This window comes from Enhydra lutris, unplaced genomic scaffold (genome assembly GCF_002288905.1).
Source record: "Enhydra lutris kenyoni isolate GAN:26980312 unplaced genomic scaffold, ASM228890v2 scaffoldscaffold99, whole genome shotgun sequence".
Lineage (NCBI taxonomy): Eukaryota > Metazoa > Chordata > Mammalia > Carnivora > Mustelidae > Enhydra > Enhydra lutris.
In genome coordinates, this window is record NW_019154183.1 from 274,809 (window position 1) to 295,015 (window position 20,207).

Consider the following 20,207-nt stretch of genomic DNA (forward strand, 5'->3'; position numbering starts at 1 on the left):
CCTTTCTGGCGACATGCTGGGGGCATGTTGTGGTCAGCACAGACTCAGAAGGCCTTCCCCATCACACCTCCAAGTGGTTTCATACTTACAACCCCTTCCCCTCCATACTGAGCTTCCTCATAGGTCATCTCAAGCTTCAGGTCTTAAGCATCTTGCCTTTGATTGAGCTGATCATATTTTTTGAATATGGCAGAAAGAATTAATATTAGTGTGGAACCATAATAAGGTATGTCTGAAGCCTAAGCAAGAATGATTCTTTTTCCAGAGATTTAAGCATAATAGTGTATATGCGGAATAGGGCACCCAGGCCAAATCGTTGGTTGAGAATGTCATTGACCTGATTGTTCTGTTTTGGTGTCTTGGAATCTGCCCTGAATTTCAGAACCACAGCTCTAAAAGAGTTCAGAAAACTTTGGTGTCAAGGCCCACCTTCATATGAAATTCACCATGGTTGAAACCTAAGTCATTTCCCTCCCTCTTTCTGCCTTTTCCTTCTTATGGGTAGTACTAAAACTTAAAATATTAGACAAATGCTTGATATTTTTCTCTTCCCTTTCTTCTCCTCGCCCTTCACCAGTTGCCTCTTGCAATTATCCCTTGTGTCTTTTGTAGACAGCCTTCCTTTTCCAGGCCTCCTGCCACCACCATATTCTCGCCCTTTCCTGAATACTTACTATACATTGCTAGATTTATCCATCTAAAAGATTCTATTTACCTATCATCCCAATGCCTCTGTTTATACTGAATTCATTCTGCCTGAAATGTTGCTCCCTTGCTTGTACTGATCTAAATTCTACATTTTGTCATGTCCTGCTTTCTTTGTGAAGCCTTTTCTGTTCTAAGTTTCAGTGTCCAGTTGCTCTGATCTGACTTTCCAGAACATGTATTGTCCGTATTGGTCATTTAGCGCATGCACGCACACACACACACACACACACACACACACACACACACACACACAATGCTACTTTGGCTTATCTGTGCATGAATTCTGGCTTCCTTTCTAGCAGTACTTGGTAGTCGTTGTGCATTAAGAGTTACTGAGGTTTCTCCCTCATATTCAAGACAGAGAGTTAAGAGACATCCCAATTTATATAAAAAGAAACTAACAAGCAGATTTACATCATTCCAATTTCCTAAGGTTGAATTGGGGTTTTTCTATTGATAATTTTTCTGGAGCAACTACTCTATGCCTCTATGCTAGACATTATACTAGATGTTGAAGATGGAACAATGAAGGACAGCAGTCAGTGCTTTCCAGTAATGCACGTTCTGACCAGGGAACAAACAGTTCAACACAATTATAACACCGTGGAGTGCACATCACAATAGATGTGTAGGCACTATCAGAACACATAAGAGGAACATGTAATGCCAACCTGGGAGGCCACAGAAGTTGTCCCAGAGAAAGGAATCCCAAAACAGGAACATGGGGAATGAGTAGAAGTTGCCCACGTGAAAGTGCGTGTGAGTGCATGTGCAGTGATGGGGTGGGGAATGGGGGACAGGAGATTACTTCCAGGCAGAAGGAACAACACGTGCAGGGTCCTGGAGACAAGCAAAATTTGGTTTGTTGAAAATACGAAGGGCGTTTAATTTGGCTGGAACACAAAGTACAAGGCATGGGAAAGCAAGAGATGAGGTTGGAGGGACAATCAGGGCTTATGATAAGATAATAAACACTTGTGAGGGCAGTGAGGAGTGGACTGAAGGCTGAGTGACTACATTAGATTCATATTTGGGGAATACCACATTGCTTGCAGCGTAGAGGATAGCCTAAGGGAACAGGAGAGCGGAGGCAGGCAGGCCAGCTGGGCTGCTGATAATGGTAGGTAATCCAGCAAAAAGTTGAGGATGACCTAATCAGAGCAGTGGTGGTGGAGATGAAAAAGTGGATAAATTTCAAGGATGCTTATGGTAGAACTGCGAGGACTAAGTGGGTGTAGGGAGTGAGGGAGAGAGAGAGAGAGTTAAACGGATGCTAATGCCGTGTCATAAGAAGAAAATCAGGAGTGAGGCGCCTGGGTGGCTCAGTGGGTTAAAGCCTCTACCTTCGGCTGGAGTCATGATTCCAGGGTCCTGGGATCGAGCCCCACATCGGACTCTGCTCAGCAGGGAGACTGCTTCGTCCTCTCTCTCTCTCTCTCTGCCTGCCTCTCTGCCTACTTGTGACCTGTATTTGTCAAATAAATATATAAAATCTTTAATAAGAAGAAGAAGAAGAAGAAAATCAGGAGAAAAAGCTAGTCTGGAGGAGAAGATAATGCATTTGGTGTCAGGCGTGTTTAGCTTGGTATTCTGCACCTGGGTAGACCCATGTGGATATGTCGTGGCAGCTGTGTACACTGGCCTAAATCTCAGGACAGAAATCTCGGCCAGAGATGTAACTTCGGGACTACTCCAAGCAAGTGGGATAAGGAAGCTGTATAAGTCCCAGAAGACAGTGTATGTGTAGAGTAGCGTAGAGTAAGAAGTGTGTATAAAGTAAATAGATAAAACCAGACCCAAATCCTAAAACCCAGGGAACAAAAATGTTTAAAAGACAAGCAAGAGGATGTCATTAAAAAAAAAAAACAAAAACTGAAAACTGGCCCAGAGGTCGGAGGATATCTAAGAAAACATGGTGTTGCCTAAGTAGGTCAACGATGTTACATACAATATCAATTAATCCAGGCCTGTTATTTATGAGAAGGTTTTTGGTTTTTACCTTGGTGTGAATACTATAGTGCAACAGTTCTCAAACTTTTTGGTTGTACAAATGATTGTACACTCTTACAAATTATTGAGCACTCAGAGCTGATTTTGTGGCTACATCTATTAATATTTACTCCACTAGAAATTAAAACAAAACTTTAAACATATTAATTAACAAATAATAAACCTATTGATTACTAGTTAATGTGTTTATAAAAGTAACTATTTTAAAACAAAAAACTTAGGACAGTGGCATTATTTTACATTTTGGCAAATCTCTTTAACGTCTGGCTTAATAGAAAACAGCTGGATTCTCCTATCTGGTATGTCTTCAGTCTGTTTTGCTGTCACACGTTTTGTGTAGCCTCTGGAAAATTCTATTGTATTATCATGAGAGAGCAAGAGCGAGAAAAGTAAGTAACATCTTTTTTTTTTTTTAAGATTTTATTTGTTTATTTGACAGATAGAGATCACAAGTAGGCAGGGAGGTGGGGAAGCAGGCTCCCTGCTGAGCAGAAAGCCCGATGGCGATGGCAGGGCTCGATCCCAGGACCCTGAGATCATGACCTGAGTCGAAGGCAAAGGCTCAATCAACTGAGCCACCCAGGTGCCCCAAAAGTAAATAACGTCCTAAATAATTATGAAAATAGTTTGCTTCGCAGACTCCTTGAGAGGAACCTCTAGGGCTCTGAAGATTATATTTAACTGCCCCAGAGTGGAAAGCTTGACAATATTGTGAGCTTCACAAATAAACTCTTGATACTATAGTCAAAATTAAGGCAGATAGAGTCGACTGAGTTTTCAAGGGCTATTTTGTGAGAGGTTGACGTTACCGGGTTGGTACTACCTTCCAAAGTTAGGAATGGATTCAAGAATGTTCATTCAGTGAATTCATTCAACAAATATTTATTTAGGGGTGCCTGGGTGGCTCAGTCGGTTGAGTGTGGGATTCTTGGTTTTGGCTCAGGTCATGGTTGTGGGGTCCTGAGATCGAGTCCTATGTCAGACTCGGTGCTCAGCATGGAATCTGGGATTCTCTCTCCCACGTCCTTCTCTCCCTCTGTACCCCCCTTCCCCCCACTCATGCACATACTCTTCTCTCACAAATAAATAAATCTTTTAAATTAACCCAAATATTTATTTAGCACATATTCTATGCCAGTAACTTTCAGATGCAAAAGATATAACAATAAACAGACAAAAATCGCCTTCATGAAGCTTCCTTTCTGTTGGGTAAGACTATACAGTCAATAAAATAGTAAAATATATAGGGCACAGGAGCATGGTAAGGACTCTGCAGAAGAATAATGCAAAGAGGTATAGGGATTGTTGGAAGGATTTGCACATTTCAGTAGTAGGGACAGAGAAGGACTCATTTGAGCAAAGGCAACATTCCAGCAAAGACCTGAAGGAAGCGAGGGATCCATTTGGTTGTCTGGCAGAAAAGCTTTTCTAGGTATTTGAAAAAATTAGTTTTTAAAATTTATTCTAAATTTTGTTTATATATTCTCTAATGAGATATCTATTGTATCTGGCATTAGCTGCAAGTATTAAGAAAACAAGATTTGGGGGTGCCTGGGTAGCTCAGTGGGTTAAAGCCTCTGCCTTCAATTTGGGTCATGATCCTAGGGTCTTGGGATCGAGCCCCACATCCGGCTTTCTGCTCAGTGGGGAGCCTGCTTCCCTTCCTCTCTCTCTGCCTGCCTCTCTGCCTACTTGTGATCTCTGTCTGTCAAATAAATAAAATCTTAAAAAAAAAAAAAGAAAAGAAGATTTGAGAGCTCATGTTCATTTAGTGTCTGCCATGTACCAGGCACTTTGCTAACATATGTGAGGGTTGGTACTTTCACGAAGATTTGCAGATTGGTGAAGAAGACAAAGCATGTACCTACAATTCCTGCAGTTATAGGGGCAGCAGTTCTAATGAGGAGCAGTAGTTGGCTTGAAGTTGCACCAACAGAGGTTTGTATGCACCTGATCTGACATTTACATCTCCCTTCCACAGTGAACGGACATGTGACAGGTACTAGTCTTTAACCTAACAGAAGCTAAGCCAGGAGGTTAATAACACCCGATCGCACCTTTTACAGAGCACTTGAGTTTACAAAGTATGTTCATTAATTATCTCATTTAATCTTCGTAACAATTTTAAGCCACTATTATTCTAAGAAGTATTATTGGCTTTGTGAGACAGGAAATAGGCTCAGAAGGGTAGATAATGTAACATGGTTGTATGGTATGGTGTGGCGTTTCTGAGCACAACAGTCAAGAGAGAATTCTTGAGGAGTTGTATGGTGAAGCGTAAGGAGTTTATTTAAGTAGCATGGGGACAGGACCCGTGAGCAGAAAGGGCTGTACTCTTTGCTGTATGATGCTGGTGGTTATATGCTTAGTGCTCCAGGGGGAGGAGAGACGAGCAGAGAATACTAGATCATAAATGTTTTCTTCCTGTTTCTATTCCTGGAACTAGTTTTATAAGATTTCTCTGGTGCTTATCATTCAGTTCAATATTAGCCACCAGTAAGACATTCAGGTAGTCATGAGACTACAGCAAGCAGCACATATCTGAACCCTATCAAAACTATGCAGGCCGCAGGTCAGCCTTTTGGTCTGAGGGTGAACATTTTCCTGCTCCGATCCCTCATCAGGTAGCATTGGGACCTAAATTTAAGACATCTGCCTTCAAGCACAAGCTTTTCCTATTGCATTGCACCTGTTACGAGCAGCTGCTGAAATAAAAGAGCGTTATGCTCTGCCAGCTCAGTCCTTTCCCAAGTACACCACTGAAGGAGGGTTAGGTTAGGGCAGGGGAGGCGTAACCGCCTACAAAAGGGCGAAATCTCACGCGGCCCTTCCCTTCTGCGCCTGCGCAGAGGATGAATAAGCGCTCCGGAAAGACGCCTGGGACACTGAGTTTGCGCAGACGCAGAGCTTCCCCAAGGCGGAACTGGGGCGACCGGGACTTCTGCAACCTAAACACCCGGGGAGAAAGGAAGGTGGCAGACGTGCAGCGCTGCGCATGCGCGGGCGCCTCTCTCCGGTGAAGGGTTGAGAACCGGAACGCGGTGGCCAGCTGGGCTCAGAGCGGAGCGGCGTCAGGATGGACGAGGACGTGCTGACCACCCTGAAGATCCTCATCATCGGCGAGAGTGGCGTGGGCAAGTCTAGGTGAGGCGGGTCTGCGGGCGGTGACGAGGGCGGCGGGGCTCTCTGTGCCTCCGTAGCCGCTGTCTGCTGGGCCGCGTCGGGAACGGTAAAGGCGGCGGCCGGTGCGGGCCGGGCTGTGGGCGGGCTCTGCTGGTTCTCCCGGGCCTCTCCGCCGCGCGGTTCTTCAGCCCCTGCCTCCAGCGCCCGCCTGGTTGTCGGCCCCTGGCAGGCCCGACTTGTCTGGATACGTTCCCGTCCTGTCGTACCAAAGACAGAAACAATTCCGAGGGCCGCCTCTCGGTCGGCGGCTTCGCGGCCGAGGAGCTCAGGGCGTGGCGGGCGGGTTCGGGCCCGAGTGTGGCAGCGAGCGGAGCCCGGACTCGGCCCTGGGGTTCAGGTTCACTGTCACCCCGCGAGTTGAGTTGTAACTTCAGCACTTTGGTTCTTCTGTCAGGCTTTCTCTGACTACGCAGTATTCCACTCAGGAAGTTTCGCGACGCCGTGGGTCGCATTCCTGGCCTGTTTTGGTGCCGCCCATTGCTGCTTCTCTCTCTGCCTCTGAGTCAGCTGTGAAAGAACTCTTGGGTCTTCTGACTCCTTGAGTAATTCGCTTTAGTCGGAGATGCTAGAGGTTAAGCTCCGGACCGCCTTGGAGAATAAAGTGTCATTGTTCCTTCGCATTCTGCCGCATCGTTGAGAGGTGAAAGAGCGAATTAGTGTTTTGTGTATTCTTTCTTGACTTTTTCTGGAGGGAAAAGAATAATTGACAGTAGTGGAGTATCAGGTAAGAACAATGACGCCCAGTGAGTGTTGCAAGCGGGTTGTGATTTCATCCAAGCCTTAGAACAAAGTTCTCCAGGTAAAGTTCTCCTTGCCATCTTATGATGATGGTGATGGTGATGGTGATGATTACTAGGTTATATTCTTGGCTGTCTTGATTGTTAAACAATATTCCAATTCCAGGAGCTGTAATTTCATATTTTAGCTACATCTGCTGCTAAACTTATCTTTCAGATCGCTTCATCAGGTTGTACCTTTTTTAAAAAGAGATTTTGTTTCTCAAGATGGGATCGGGAGGGAGACAAACCATAAGTGACTCTTAATCTCACAAAACAAACTGAGGGTTGCTGGGGGTAGGGGGTTGGGAGAGGTGGGTGGGATTATGGACATTGGGGAGGGTATGTGCTATGGTGAGTGCTGTGAACTGTGTAAACCTGGCGATTCACAGACCTGTACCCCTCGGGATAAAATTACATTATATGTTTATAAAAAAAGAAAAAAAGATAGGATCAAAACCTTTAAAGTGGGAATAAAATGAAGTTAATAGTTTAAAAAAAAAGATGTTGTTTCTTTATTTGATAGAGACACAGCAAGAGAGGGAGCACAAGCAGGGGGGAGTGGGAGAGGGAGAAGCAGGCTTCCCGCTGAGCAGGGAGCCCTATACGGGGCTCAGTCCTAGGACCCGGGGATCATGATCGGATCCGAAGGAAGACGCTTAGCGACTGAGTCACCCAGATGCCCCAAGTTGTACTTCTTTAATTTGAATTTTGTTCTGTAATATGTTCTGCAATTTTTTATACTTTAAAAGTGTGACAGTATGCTTTCTAATTTTTCTCATTTAATAATTTTCTAATTTTTCTCATTTACCTCAGTGTATATTGGAGTGAGGGACTTGTACATAACAAGGAATGAATTAATGAAATACTGTGGGGTAGCAAAATAGTATGGGGAGTGTGTATGTGTATGTGTATGTATGTATGCATTATTTAAAGGACTGAATAGGGCACCTGGGTGGCTTAATTGGTTAAGCGTCTGCCTTGGGCTCAGTCCATGATCCTGGAGTTCATGATCCCAGAGTTGTGGGATTGGCCTTGCCTTAGGCTTCCTGTTCAGAGGGGAGTCTGCTTCTCTGCCCCTCCCCTGGCTCCTGCGCTCGTGCACTCTCTCTCTCTCTCTCTCTCTCTCAGAGAAATAAAATCTTTAAAAAAATAAAGGACTAAATAAAGTACTTTTCATGATCACTGTTTGAGGGTTAAAAAGTTAATATTTTGAGCATTGTCTTAGTAGGACTTCTACAGCCTCGTGATCTTTCTTGAGATGTGACCCTCATTTAGGTTAAGGCATAGGAAATGGCTGATTTTGAGGTCAGGAATGGTTGAATGTCATTTCACGTGATTCAGCCCAATCCAAGTTTGGTTGGCAGCATTTTCCTAAGGGTATTGGATGGGTGACCAGTTAACTGTGTTAAAATTTTCTGGAAGTTTAGAGTGTTTACGTAATTGAGGTTCTTCCTTTAGTGTTAAATCAGTTAGGCGGATTTATCCGTTTCCTTAGTTCCCTCCCTTCAGACAAACTTGTTTGGATCTAATCTGCTCCAAACTTTTCTCAGTACTTAATGGTGAATTTTCAGCTGCTCACTGCAAAATTTTAACCTTTACCTCTTTCAAGAAAGGATTATGTTAAGGGAGAAAGTTGGCTTATTTTTCTAGCTAGATGACCATTATTGGTGCATGTGCTCTGCTATGGAAAACAACCTTGAACGCTTATTCTTCTGGGTATGATGAGAATAAATGACTCTACTAACATAGAAGCCTGTTCCTTTTAAGCTGAGTAAGTACACAAACATTTGTCCAGGATATCATCTCTAAGGGTTGTTCTGACCAATAACTTTGTTTCTTTACAGATCTAGAGTTAAGGGAAGTGAAATACCATTTGTATTGTTGCATGAGAAAGGACATCTTAAGTAATTCAAATTAGTGGGTTATTTTTCTAGTTTATTTCAGACTGTTGGAGTGTGATGAGCATGTGTGGTAGCAGCCAGGAGATCGAGATTATTAAACTGGTGTTGCCACTTGTGTGACCTTGTGTGTGATACTTGAACACTCTAGGTCTTTTTTATTTGAAAAATGAGGTTGGAATAGAAATCCCTCAAACCTTATCTAACGTTAAATGTGTAAGATGCTTTGATTCTGTGGCTAGCCATGGTGAAGTAAAGAAGTAGCAAAGTGTTTCAGAATCTGGGAGGGATTATAGAGACCTTCTGTTAATTAAATTGCTGTCCTTGTGTCTCTGTGTGTCCACATCCTTTTTCGCCAATTTCAGGTGTAAATTAAGAAATGCAGACTATTTATGATCACACTGTTTATTATAAATTTGGTTTCCTCTAAATGATATGGAGGTAGTTACTCCTTCTACCTGTAGCTCTGTGTGGAGAGTGTTTTGTTCCTTTGACTTTGAAAATACGAATGCTTAACTATATATCCTTTAAAGCATGGTTCTTAACCATTTTCTGGTTGTGGAGTCTTTAAAATGTTTAACAGGGAAATAAACTCTCTGCCTAGAAAATAGCATCACATAGAGTTTTGAATACATTTCCAGCTAACAGTATACCCCTGGCTAAGATCTTACATTTAGAGCCAGTATTAAAATTTGTTGCTTTGTACCGTATAGGTTCCCTGCCTTTCCTGACAAAGGACCTTTAATGACGAGGATTATCATAAGGATTAGCAATTATGTAAGAAGAAACGCTGGCTCAAGTGTCTGGCACATTGTTCATGTTCAATAAATAATGGCCAATATCATTGTTATTATTTGTATTATTCTGGTATTATTATTACTACTGCCACTGCTACTCTGCAAGTTTCTTTTTTTTTAGTGTGGTGACTAAGAATGGGTACTTACCTTTTCCATTCTTAAGTATGAGTAACTAAATTTTTAGTGAAATTTTTACTTTTGTTAATTTAAAAACTTACTGTTGGGAAGGGAAGAAAATTTTTTACAAGTGCCGTCTTTTAAGATTCTTGTTAGTGTTGTCACCTGACTCACATTGGAATAAACAAAGTTCTAGTCAAGAGGGTACAATGTTAAGTGGAAAATCTGTTATTTCACTTTTGTGGTGCTGGTTTCATGATAGACACAAGAAAGCAAAACCAAAAAAGGGAGAGTTAATCTTTTAAATACAATTAATGGCACTGGATTTTGAATGGTCAAAAGGCCATTATGTGTTGCATTATACTCTGGGGAAAAAAAAATCTCTAGCAGTAATAATTACAACATACAGAAATATGCATAAATTTTTTTTTGCATTTCAGACATCTGATAGCTATATCCTTGATTTTGTTAATGCATGCAGTTCGATAGAACAGTCTTGTCCTACTGAAGGAGATAATGCGAATGAAGATTGATTAATTTTATAAATCTAGGGCTTTAACAAAAGCTTAAACTGCATTTTTGAAGAGCTTCTAATAATTGACACTCCTTATATTAAATAAATAATTCTGGAATATATAAGATCTTTGAGTACTCATATGGTATCTTTTTAAAAAAATTTTAAATTCAATGAAGTAACATATAATGTATTATTTGTTTAAGGGATACAGGTCTGTGATTCATCAGTTTATTGTATGTGCTCATTACAGCACATACCTTCCCCAGTGCCCTTCACCCAGTTACCCATCTCCCCATTCCCCTTCTGCCCAGTGAGCCTCAGATTAAGAGTCTCTTATGGTTTGTCTCCCTCTCTGGTTTCTTCTTGTTTCATTTTTTTCCTCTCTTCCCCTGTGATCCTCTGTCTTATTTCTTAAATTCCTGCTCATATGGTGTCTTTTGCTATTATTTCATCTCTTTCTTTCTAGTTTACTATTTCCTAGGTTTAGTCCTTCTTACTGTCACCATAACCATGGCAGTTGTCTTCGATTAATTTTCTCGCATTTTTTTTGCTGGCATTAACTTTTCAAAATGTGGAGCAGTTCTTTCCATTCTTTTTTTTTTTTTTTTTTAAATAAAAGCTTTCAGAACTCCCTGTTCGTACTTGATTTCATACACCCTACCTAGCATTTGCTAGAGTATACCTCCTCTGGCTCTCGTGTGATCTACCTTCACTTTTAACTATATGTTTTCTTCCCGCTTAGGTAGTAGTCCTACTACTACTTGTTACCAGATGATAGATTTTCACAGCTTTCTGTTTCACTTGAATTCAGAGTGTAGTGCGCATCAGATTTAAACAAAAAATTAATTTGTTGCATTCCCAGAGACTGATTTTCACTCCTTCTCTCCATGTTGCAGTATGACATGTTGCTGATTCTATTTTCTCACAAGGATAAACCATAACAATTAAAAATCAAAACCAAACCCAAATCCAAATCTTTTCACACTTGGGAATTGTGTAGGAGAGCATGGGGAGTATAGTGAGTAAACTGCTTTGCTCTTGGGATTCTTTCATTGCCTTTCCAATAATTTAAACCTTCCTTATGTATCTGCAGTGAGGCAGTATTTGTGGGAGCAGACCTACATTAGCTATTCTTATCTGTGTCTTATTTTTTAAAGGAGGCTCTTTTTTCTTTAGATTTTATTTATTTGAGCAAGAGAGCAAGCATGAATGGGGTGAGGGGCAGAGGGAGAAGCAGACTCCCTGCTGAGCAGGGAGCCCAACGTGGGGGTTGATCCCAGAACTCTGGGATCACGACTAAGCCACTCAGGCGCCCATTATCTGTGTCTAATTTGTGACAAAATGTAATAATCATGAACATTTGCGAAATGGTTAGGAGAAAAGACAAATTTCTAATCTCTCTTTTTAACATCTTTTTTAGCCTGCTCTTGAGGTTCACAGATGATACTTTTGATCCAGAACTTGCCGCAACGATAGGTAAGCCTATGTCTAAAGTTCAGTAGAAATGCTAGGTATTTTCTTGCCTTCAGTATGTTTTATTTAAATTTTTCTACCCTCCATCTGCCACCCCATTGCTTCCATGTCTTTTGAATTCTTTGTCTTTTGAGGCTTAACTAGTTTCATTACGTTTCTGGAGTCTTTGTAGATCTCATCAAGCAAAAATAACTCATTTGTTGTTTCATGGCACTTGGTTAACACCACGGATATTACGATTGTCTGTACATACATTTTTTCTTGTACTGTGGATTGCCTTTCACTTAGCAACATGCAGTTATCTGAGTATTTATTGTCTGTCAGGCATTCTCCTAAGGGTGGGGTTATAATGATGAATAATATGGACTCGGTGTCTATCATCACGGACCTACCAGTATCACCTAATAGTAGAGTGTCTAAATTCTGCGTTTTTAGCATTGGCTACTATATCCTGCGTATATTGTGAACTCACATGTTTACTGACATTAGTTATTAAATATCATTAGGAGCAATAATACCTAAATGCCTTTTTAAAATGAAATTTAGATTGCTAGAAAGTGGTTTGCCCCATTAGCTCACTAGAATATATGAGAAGATTGAGCTATTTAGTGTGTGTACCCATGTTCAGGGAGTAGATGACAATATAAAGGCATCAAGAGACAGCTTGCATTGTGAAAGAGCTGAGTCAAAGTAGGGGAGTGGTCTTGGCTCTGCCTTAAACCAGTTGTCTAGATATTGAGGAAGTCTTTTAACCTCACTGTTTTCACCGATAAATGGAAGAGTTTTGGTGAGAGACAATGTGTTTTTCTTACAGCTCTAAAATTTCATGATCTGTTGAGTGGAATGTAATAAATGTGATCCTAGCATTATTATTAGGGAAAATAAAGAGTTTCTCTTAACTGGCTTTGTTTTCATTTATTACGTGTGGGGATTTGTATTTTTTTCTTTTTTTCAAATGTTAGGTAATTTCATACTAGAGAAAAGTTGTAAAAATAGTACAAGAATTCTTATATGTCCCCAAATGTTAATATTTATCACATATGCTTTATCATGCTCTAAGTACACACACACACACACACACACACACACACACACACAGTGTTCTTGGTTTTTTTGAATTGAGAGTAAAATTGCAGACAAGGTTAACCTCGAAATACTTTAATGTGTATTTCCTGAATGAACATGGATATAATTCTGCTGTATACAGACAGATTTCATTAATTGTCCCCCTAATGTCTTACTTAGCAAAAGAAAAAAAAAATTGTTTCTGGTCCAGGATCCAGTCCATGATCACAACTGAGTATTGTTGTTATTTCTCTTCAATGTCTTAATCTTGGCAGTTCTTTGATCTTTCTTTGTCTTTCCTGGCCTTGACATTTTTTGAGTACACACCAGCTCAGTTGTGTAGAGCATCCTTCACTTGCATCTGTCAAATATGTCCTTGTGGTTAGATTCAGTTTATGGATTTTTGGTGGGAATTCCACAAAGTGCTTCTCAGAGCATGATGTGTATTTGTACCATATATTTGTACCATGATTTGGTGATGGGACTTTGGTTACTTAAGGTGATATATGCCAAATTTCTTTAAAGTGTCACCCTGTCATTCTAACTATGGTGGTTGTCAAACAGTGATTTTTTAGAGTCCGTCATTCTGTCTATATTTCTTATTTAGAATTCTGCAAGGAAGAGGTCTTTTTTGTTTCTTTTTATCAATATGAATTCATAGTGCCTCTAAATGTTTAATAGGTTATACCAGGCATTATTTAGCTTTTGTGTGGCATATTAACTTTTACAGATTTACATTTATGTGTGTGAAAAGGAATCATTTAAAGCACAAGTAATTTAAAATCTATTTTAATTCGGCTTTGATATATTATTTGTTCTTTAAGATTTTTTTTTTTTTTTATTTGACAGAGATCATAAGCAGGCGGAGAGGCAGGCAGAAAGAGAGGAGGAAGCAGGCTCCCTGCTGAGCAGGGAGCCCTATTATTTGTTCTTTAAACAATTAGTAATAAATCTTCATTTCACTCAGTACATGCCTAGCAATGGATAGCAAGGAGTAGAAGAGTAGTAACTGGCAGGAAAATGAATTTGCCTAGAGTTAAAATTTTACTAAGGGAATGATCAATATATGATATAAAGTTATCTGTCTTCATTTCAAACCCAGATGAAATCTGGAGAGTTGGACAATGACAGATTATTTATTGTCCTCATTATTAAAAAGGCTTTGTCTGCTTTAAAAATAAATACGAAGATAGTGGCTTACTAATGATGTACATAACTTGTTCCCCAAATGGGCTCTGGGTCTTGGAAGGTATCTTTTACATTTAGGCATCAGATTATTTTCTGCCTGAGGTTATAACTAATGTACACATGAACTCTTAAACCAAAACAATTAGCTCAGTTGCTGTTGGCCTTGTAAAAATTAGTGTTTTGTGGAAAATTAGTATTTTACTGGTAAAATAGTAAGGAAAGCACACCTTTTTTTTTCTTTTTTCTTTTTTTTATTATATTTTTAAATTTTATCTTATTTTTTCAGTGTAACAAAATTCATTGTTTATGCACCACACCCAGTGCTCCATGCAATATGCCCTCCTTAATACCCACCACCAGACTCAGCCAACCCTCTACCCCCCTCCCCTCCAAAACTCTCAGTTTGTTTCTCAGAGTCCACGGTCTCTCATGGTTCATCTCCCCCTCCTGATTTCCCCCAACTCCCTTCTCCTTTCCTTCTCCCCATGTCCTCCATGTTATTCCTTATGCTCCACAAGTAAGTGAAACCATATGATAATTGACTCTCTCTGCCTGACTTTTTTCACTCATCTTAATCTCCTCCAGTCCCGTCCATGTTGATACAAACGTTGGGTATTCACCCTTTTTGATGGAGGCGTAATATGTATATATGGACCATATCTTCTTTATCCATTCGTCTGTTGAAGGGCTTCTTGGCTCTTTCCACAGTTCGGCGATTGTGGCCATTGCTGCTATGAACATTGGGGTACAGATGGCCCTTCTTTTCACTACATACCCAGTAGTGCAATTGCAGGGTCCTAGGGTAGCTTTATTTTTAGTTCCTTAAGGTATCTTCACACTGTTTTCCAAAGTGGCTACACCAACTTGCATTCCCACCAACAGTATAACAGGGTTCCCCTTTCTCCACATCTTCTCCGATGCTTGTTGTTTACTGTCTTGTTGATTTTGGCCATTCTAACTTGGTGTAAGGTGGTATCTCAATGTGGTTTTGATTTCAGTCTCCCTAATGGCTAATGATGATGAACATTTTTTCATGTGTCTGATAGCCATTTGTGTATCTTCTTTGGAGAAGTGTCTCTTCATGTCTTCTGCCCATTTTTTCATATTATTATCTGTTTTTGGGGTGTTGAGTTTGAGGAGTTCTTTATAGATCTTGGATACCAGCCCTTTGTAGTGTCACTTACGAATATCCTCTCCCATTCCATGGGTTGCCTCTTTGTTTTAATGACTGTTTCCTTTGCTGTGCAGAATCTTTTTATCTTGATCAAGTCCTAAAAGTTCACATTTGCTTTCATTTCCTTTGCCTTTGGAGATATGTCTTAAAGGAAGTTGATGAGGTCAATGTCGAAGAGGTTACTGCCTGCGTTCTCCTCTAGGATTTGATAGATTCCTGCCTCACGTTGAGGTCTTTTATCCATTTCAAGTTTATCTTTGTGTATGGTGTAAGAGAATGGTCAAGCTTCATTCTTCTATGCAGAGCTATCCAATAGGAAAGCACAGCTTTATCTTTCAGTAATATAGTGAGACATTCAAGTTTCAATCTTGTATAAAATATTCTTTTAACATAATTGTTGGATTTTGAATCCGAGGACAGTACAGTAAAGTTGGCATTTTCTTCTTTTGCTTTCTGGTGGTTAACTAGAATAACAACAAAGAGAGGGACAAACTAAAACACAAACCCCATATTCCACTAAAATAGAAGAAAGCTAAAAATCCTAGGCCACAAAATAGGTGGAATGGCTGCCAAAGGCAGTGAGTCTAAGCAGGCTGTATGTGGGAAGAAGTAGAGTGAGGATGCCACAACTGCAGAGCCTGGAACCAGCAAGAGAAGCTTCAGGAACCTGAGAGGCCCACCCTGAGATGCAAAGCCTAAATCCCTTTTTTGTGAAAGCAGAATGGGTTTTCTTGTTTTTTTGTTTTGTTTTGTTTTGTTATTTTAAGCTAATGGCAGGAGTTTTCCTGCACCTGGTTTGATTCTAAGAAGTTGGGGAGATGAAGCCAAACAAAGAATCACACAAACAAGACATTTTTACATTTGTCTGTCTCTGAAGCAGTAGGGGAAGTAATGGCTTTTCATTGGGAAAACCTCAAGGCTGCCTATCTCCATTGGTTGTTGAAAAGTTAAAAAACAAATAAATAGAAAAACTTAAATGATTCTCATATGAAACCTTGAACCAAAACATAGTTTTGATGGTCAAGAACTAGAACCACTGTAGCCTTCTGCATGAATCTCTTAAAAATAGCTTGTCCAGAAAAACTTCACCTCCTTTAAAGATGAATTATGAAAAGGATTTCAGCTTTAGGCCACCCCGACCACTCAAGAATCAAAAAGAAAGAAAGTAGCAGAAAAACAACAGACAGATGAATACTCAGCAGAAAAAATATTTCTGTAGAAAAGATGAAAATCATGCCTAGCTGTTTTGCTATGAATGTAAAACAGTTTTTGGAAGTATTTAGCACTGAAAGCACAAAGCAGTGGTACAAGAGTTCAGGAAGAGATAGTGAGACTGCATGAGAAAATGCAGTGTAGGCCAATGGAGAGGAAAGAAAAATAAGGTAAGAAAATAAAACCATCACTGAAATAAAGGTGAAATTAGAAGGATCACAAGGGATAGTAGAGACTGTGAAAAACAAAAGACAATAGAAGCTAAAAATGGAAAAAGTGGGTAGAATTTACCAAAATGAATGAAAATGTTAAAACACATTGGAGAGAAAAAAATGATATGGAAATTAGAAAAGGAAATTCAGCATATGTATATTTGAATCTCAGAAGAAGAAATAGAATAGACAACAAATATTTAAACGTATAATCCAAGATAATATTTCTGACATAAAAATAAATACACACATAGACAACACACACAGACACACACAATTATAAGAATATTTTGACTGGGTTTTTTGTTTTTACTTCAAGGGGATGTTTGGAAAAACAAAAGGCATCAGGTTTCTTTTTCTGCTTATGGAAATTAGTTACACTGATTTTATATAAGCTTATTAAATTGGCAAAATTTGCTTCATGTTAAAGTTTTTATTTTTTATTTTTTTTTTAAGTTTTTAATTTTTTAATGTACCTTGTTTTAGGTGACTGAGAATAAAAAGTGCTTTGAGTAAAACATTTTTCAAATAAAAAAATTAGAAAATTTATTTCTTTAAAATTTGAAACAAGTTCTCTACTTTTTCTTTAAAGATTTTTTTTATTTATTTGAGAGAGAGAGCAGAGAGAGCACGTGCAAGTGTGGGGAGGAGCAGAGGGAGAGGGAGAAAATCTTAGGCAGGCTCCACACTCAGTGCAGAGCCTGATACAGGGCTTGATCTCACAACCCTGATATCATGACCTGAGCTGAAATCAAGAGTTGGACATTAATTGACTGAGCCACCCTGGTACCCTGAGGAATATATTTATTTAATTGTTTGAGAAATTGCTTCATTCTTTACTTTCTCTCCTTCCTACTTTTGGCTTGTTATTTTTTTTTTTTTAAAGATTATTTATTTATTTATTTGACAGAGAGATAGAGAGAGAACACGAGCAGGGGAAGTAGAGAGGGAGAAGTAGGCTTCCTGCTGAACAGGGAGCTCGATGGGGGCTCAGGATCATGACCTGAGTCGAAGGCAGATGCTTAACAACTGAGCTACCCAGGCGCCCCTCCCTAAACCTTTTTTATCTCGCTGTTACTTTTTGCCATAAAACCATCATACTGTATATCTCCCTTTAAGTAGTCATCAAAAAAGCCCTGGCTTCCCACATTATTCTTCATCTCAAAAACTTTAACCTTCATAAGGTTTTGTACATCTTTTCTCACACCCAGCTTTCCCTCCTTCTCAACTATTAAAATATATTTACTCTGTCCTCTGGGGTAGCAGAGCCCTTACCTCATTTTATTGTTGATACTTTTAAAGTTTGTAAACTCAGTTTTGGGGATCTAGGTCCTCATAATTGTTTCTCCATGGGATCCTTAAAGCTTTTATAGTACCCCTCTTGATGTCATCTTATCCCGATGTTCTCATCCTCCCTCCTTCCAAAATAACTAGCAGGTAAAGCAGGAATTTTTATATTCCTTGATGAGAAGGAGGAAACTGACTTAAGGAGGTTAGGCTTCTGCCTATCTAGACCTCAGTAAGAGAGCAGATACTAAACCCAGCCTCCTAACTTCTAACTTGGTATTCTTTTAATCACGACGTAGTAATACAGAAATAAAAAGGATCAAACACAGATTTGAACGGAATGTCAAAAATGTTGAACAGAAGAAGGAAGCAACAGAATTAAAATATATGTTAATTACATGTGAATAGGTCCAATTCTAGTAACTCACATTGTCAGATGGACTTGAAGAGTACTTAAATAATGAAAGGTTGAAAATAAAGGGATGAGCTAGGCAAATGCAAGCAATATAAAAACAGAGGTGGTAATATAATGTAATTTAGAGTAGAATTTAAGGTTAATGCACTGGATATAATGAAATAAGATAAGATAGTATGTAATAATGAGAGGCCCAGTTTATTAACAAAGTAGCTGTAACAATCTTAACAAGTAGGCACCAAACATAGATGTTATGTATAAGAGCAAAACCTGTTCAAAACATGAGAGTTTGATGAAAATACAGTTATATTAGGAAACTTGTTAAATCTCTTTTATAATTAAATAGATCCAAAAGACACAAATGAGACCATAGGAAGATAGAATAACACAATTGATAAACCTTTTTTTTTTTTTTTTTTTTTTTTTTTTTTTTAAAGATTTTAAAAATCCCTACATTCACCGTGGGGCTTGAACTTGCCATTCCAAGGTCAGGAGTTGCATGATCTATTGACAGAGCCAGCCAGACATCCCTTAGTCAACACTTTTTTTTTTTTTTTTTTTAAGATTTATTTATTTAATCGAGATAGAGATCCTGGCTGGGGTAGGGGGATAGGATGGGGGTGGAAGAGGCAGAAGGAGAGGGAGAGGGTCTTAAGCAGACTCTGTGCTAAATGTGGAGTCTGACACAAGGCTCAAATCTCATGACCCTGAGATCATGACCTGAGCGGAAACCAAGAGCTGGTCACTTAACCAACTGGGCCATCAAGGTGCCCCAATCAAATCTTTTGAGTGAAGAACTCATTACTTCAAAAGTGCATGGAACAGTTTTACAGAATCAGTCTTGGACTCAGTAGCAAAGTAAATCGTAAATCAGAAAGAAGCAGAAATTTTGTAATACATGTTCTCTGGTAATTTATTCTTTTAGAAAATATTTTTTATATTTTATATTCCTAGCATAAGAGTAGACAGTGTTTTTGTTTTTTTAATTACCATACAGTAAAATTGACCCCTTTCTGTTATATAGTTTTTTGAATTTTAACATGTGTTATACAAATGTATATAGTTATTTAATCATTACTACAGTCAGGATATGAAGCAGTTCCATAATTCTAAAAAACGAGTATCTTTTTAGTCATACTTTTCCCCTGCCTCTAGCCTCTGGCAACCACTGGTGAGTCTTCATCACTATAACTTTATCTTTTTGAGAATGTCCTATAATGGAATATCTAATGTAAACTTTTCAGACTTTTTTTCACTTAGCATATTGCCTTTGAGCTGTATCCATGCTCTTGCATGCCAGTAGTTTGTTTCTTTTTACTGCTGGGTTATATTCCATTCTGTGGATGTTTCACATCCACTTCTTATAGGACATTGGATTGTTTCCAGTTTTTGGTGGTTATGAATAGACCTGTAGTAAATATTTAGGTACAGGATTTTATATGAATATAAATTTTTATTTCTTTAGAGTAAATACCCAGTAATAGGATTGCTGGATCATATGGTAAATGCATGTTTAAGTTTGGAAAATAGTTCATCTATTTCTTAATAAAGTGATTGTGTCATTTTACATATCCATTAGCAGTATATAAAAGTTCCTGTTACCACATCCTCACCTGTTACACCTAGCATGATTAGACTTTAAAAATTTAACCATTCTTATAGGTATGTATGTGTTGGTAGTCTCATTGTGGTTTAATTTGCATTGTCTAATGACCAGTGATGTTGAGTGTCTTTAAAGTTCTTATTTGCTGGGGCGCCTGGTTGGCTCAGTCCGTTAAAGAGTCTGTCTTCAGCTCAGGTCATGATCCCAGGGTCCTGGGATCAAGCCCTGCATCGGGCTCCCTGCTCATAGGGAGCCTGCTTGTCCCTCTCCCTCTGTCTGCTGCTCTGCCTGCTTGTATTCTGTCTCTCTCTGTCAAACAAGTAAATAAGTAAAAATAAAAATAAAAGTCTTTTTAAAAAGTTCTTATTTGCTATCTATTGAGCTATATTTTGAGTGTGTGTGATGTGAATAAATCTTTTGTTCATTTTTTATTTTTTCTTATTGTTGAGTTTTGAGAGTTTATTATGCATATGAACCCCTTATTACATGATACATGCTTTGCTGATATTTTCTTGGACTGTGGCTCCTCTTGTCATTCTCTTTAACAGTTTATTTCTAAAAGCAGAAGT

The 20,207-nt window shown here is 39.2% G+C and overlaps 1 protein-coding gene across 4 annotated transcripts in view; it reads left to right on the forward strand.

The window, feature by feature from the left end:
* The first annotated feature begins 5,597 nt into the window (after positions 1-5,597).
* The window catches only part of LOC111139313 (RAB18, member RAS oncogene family), a 36,329-nt gene continuing 21,719 nt past the window's right edge, over positions 5,598-20,207 (forward strand). For 2 of the 4 annotated variants that reach the window (XM_022491569.1, XM_022491571.1), the window contains exons 1-2: positions 5,598-5,862; positions 11,430-11,485. In XM_022491569.1, the coding sequence (XP_022347277.1) occupies positions 5,795-5,862; positions 11,430-11,485 (124 nt within the window). In that variant the 5' untranslated portion in view covers positions 5,598-5,794. The remainder of the gene's footprint in view (positions 5,863-11,429; positions 11,486-20,207) is intronic. The other 2 variants (XM_022491572.1, XM_022491570.1) reach the window with 2 other exon arrangements.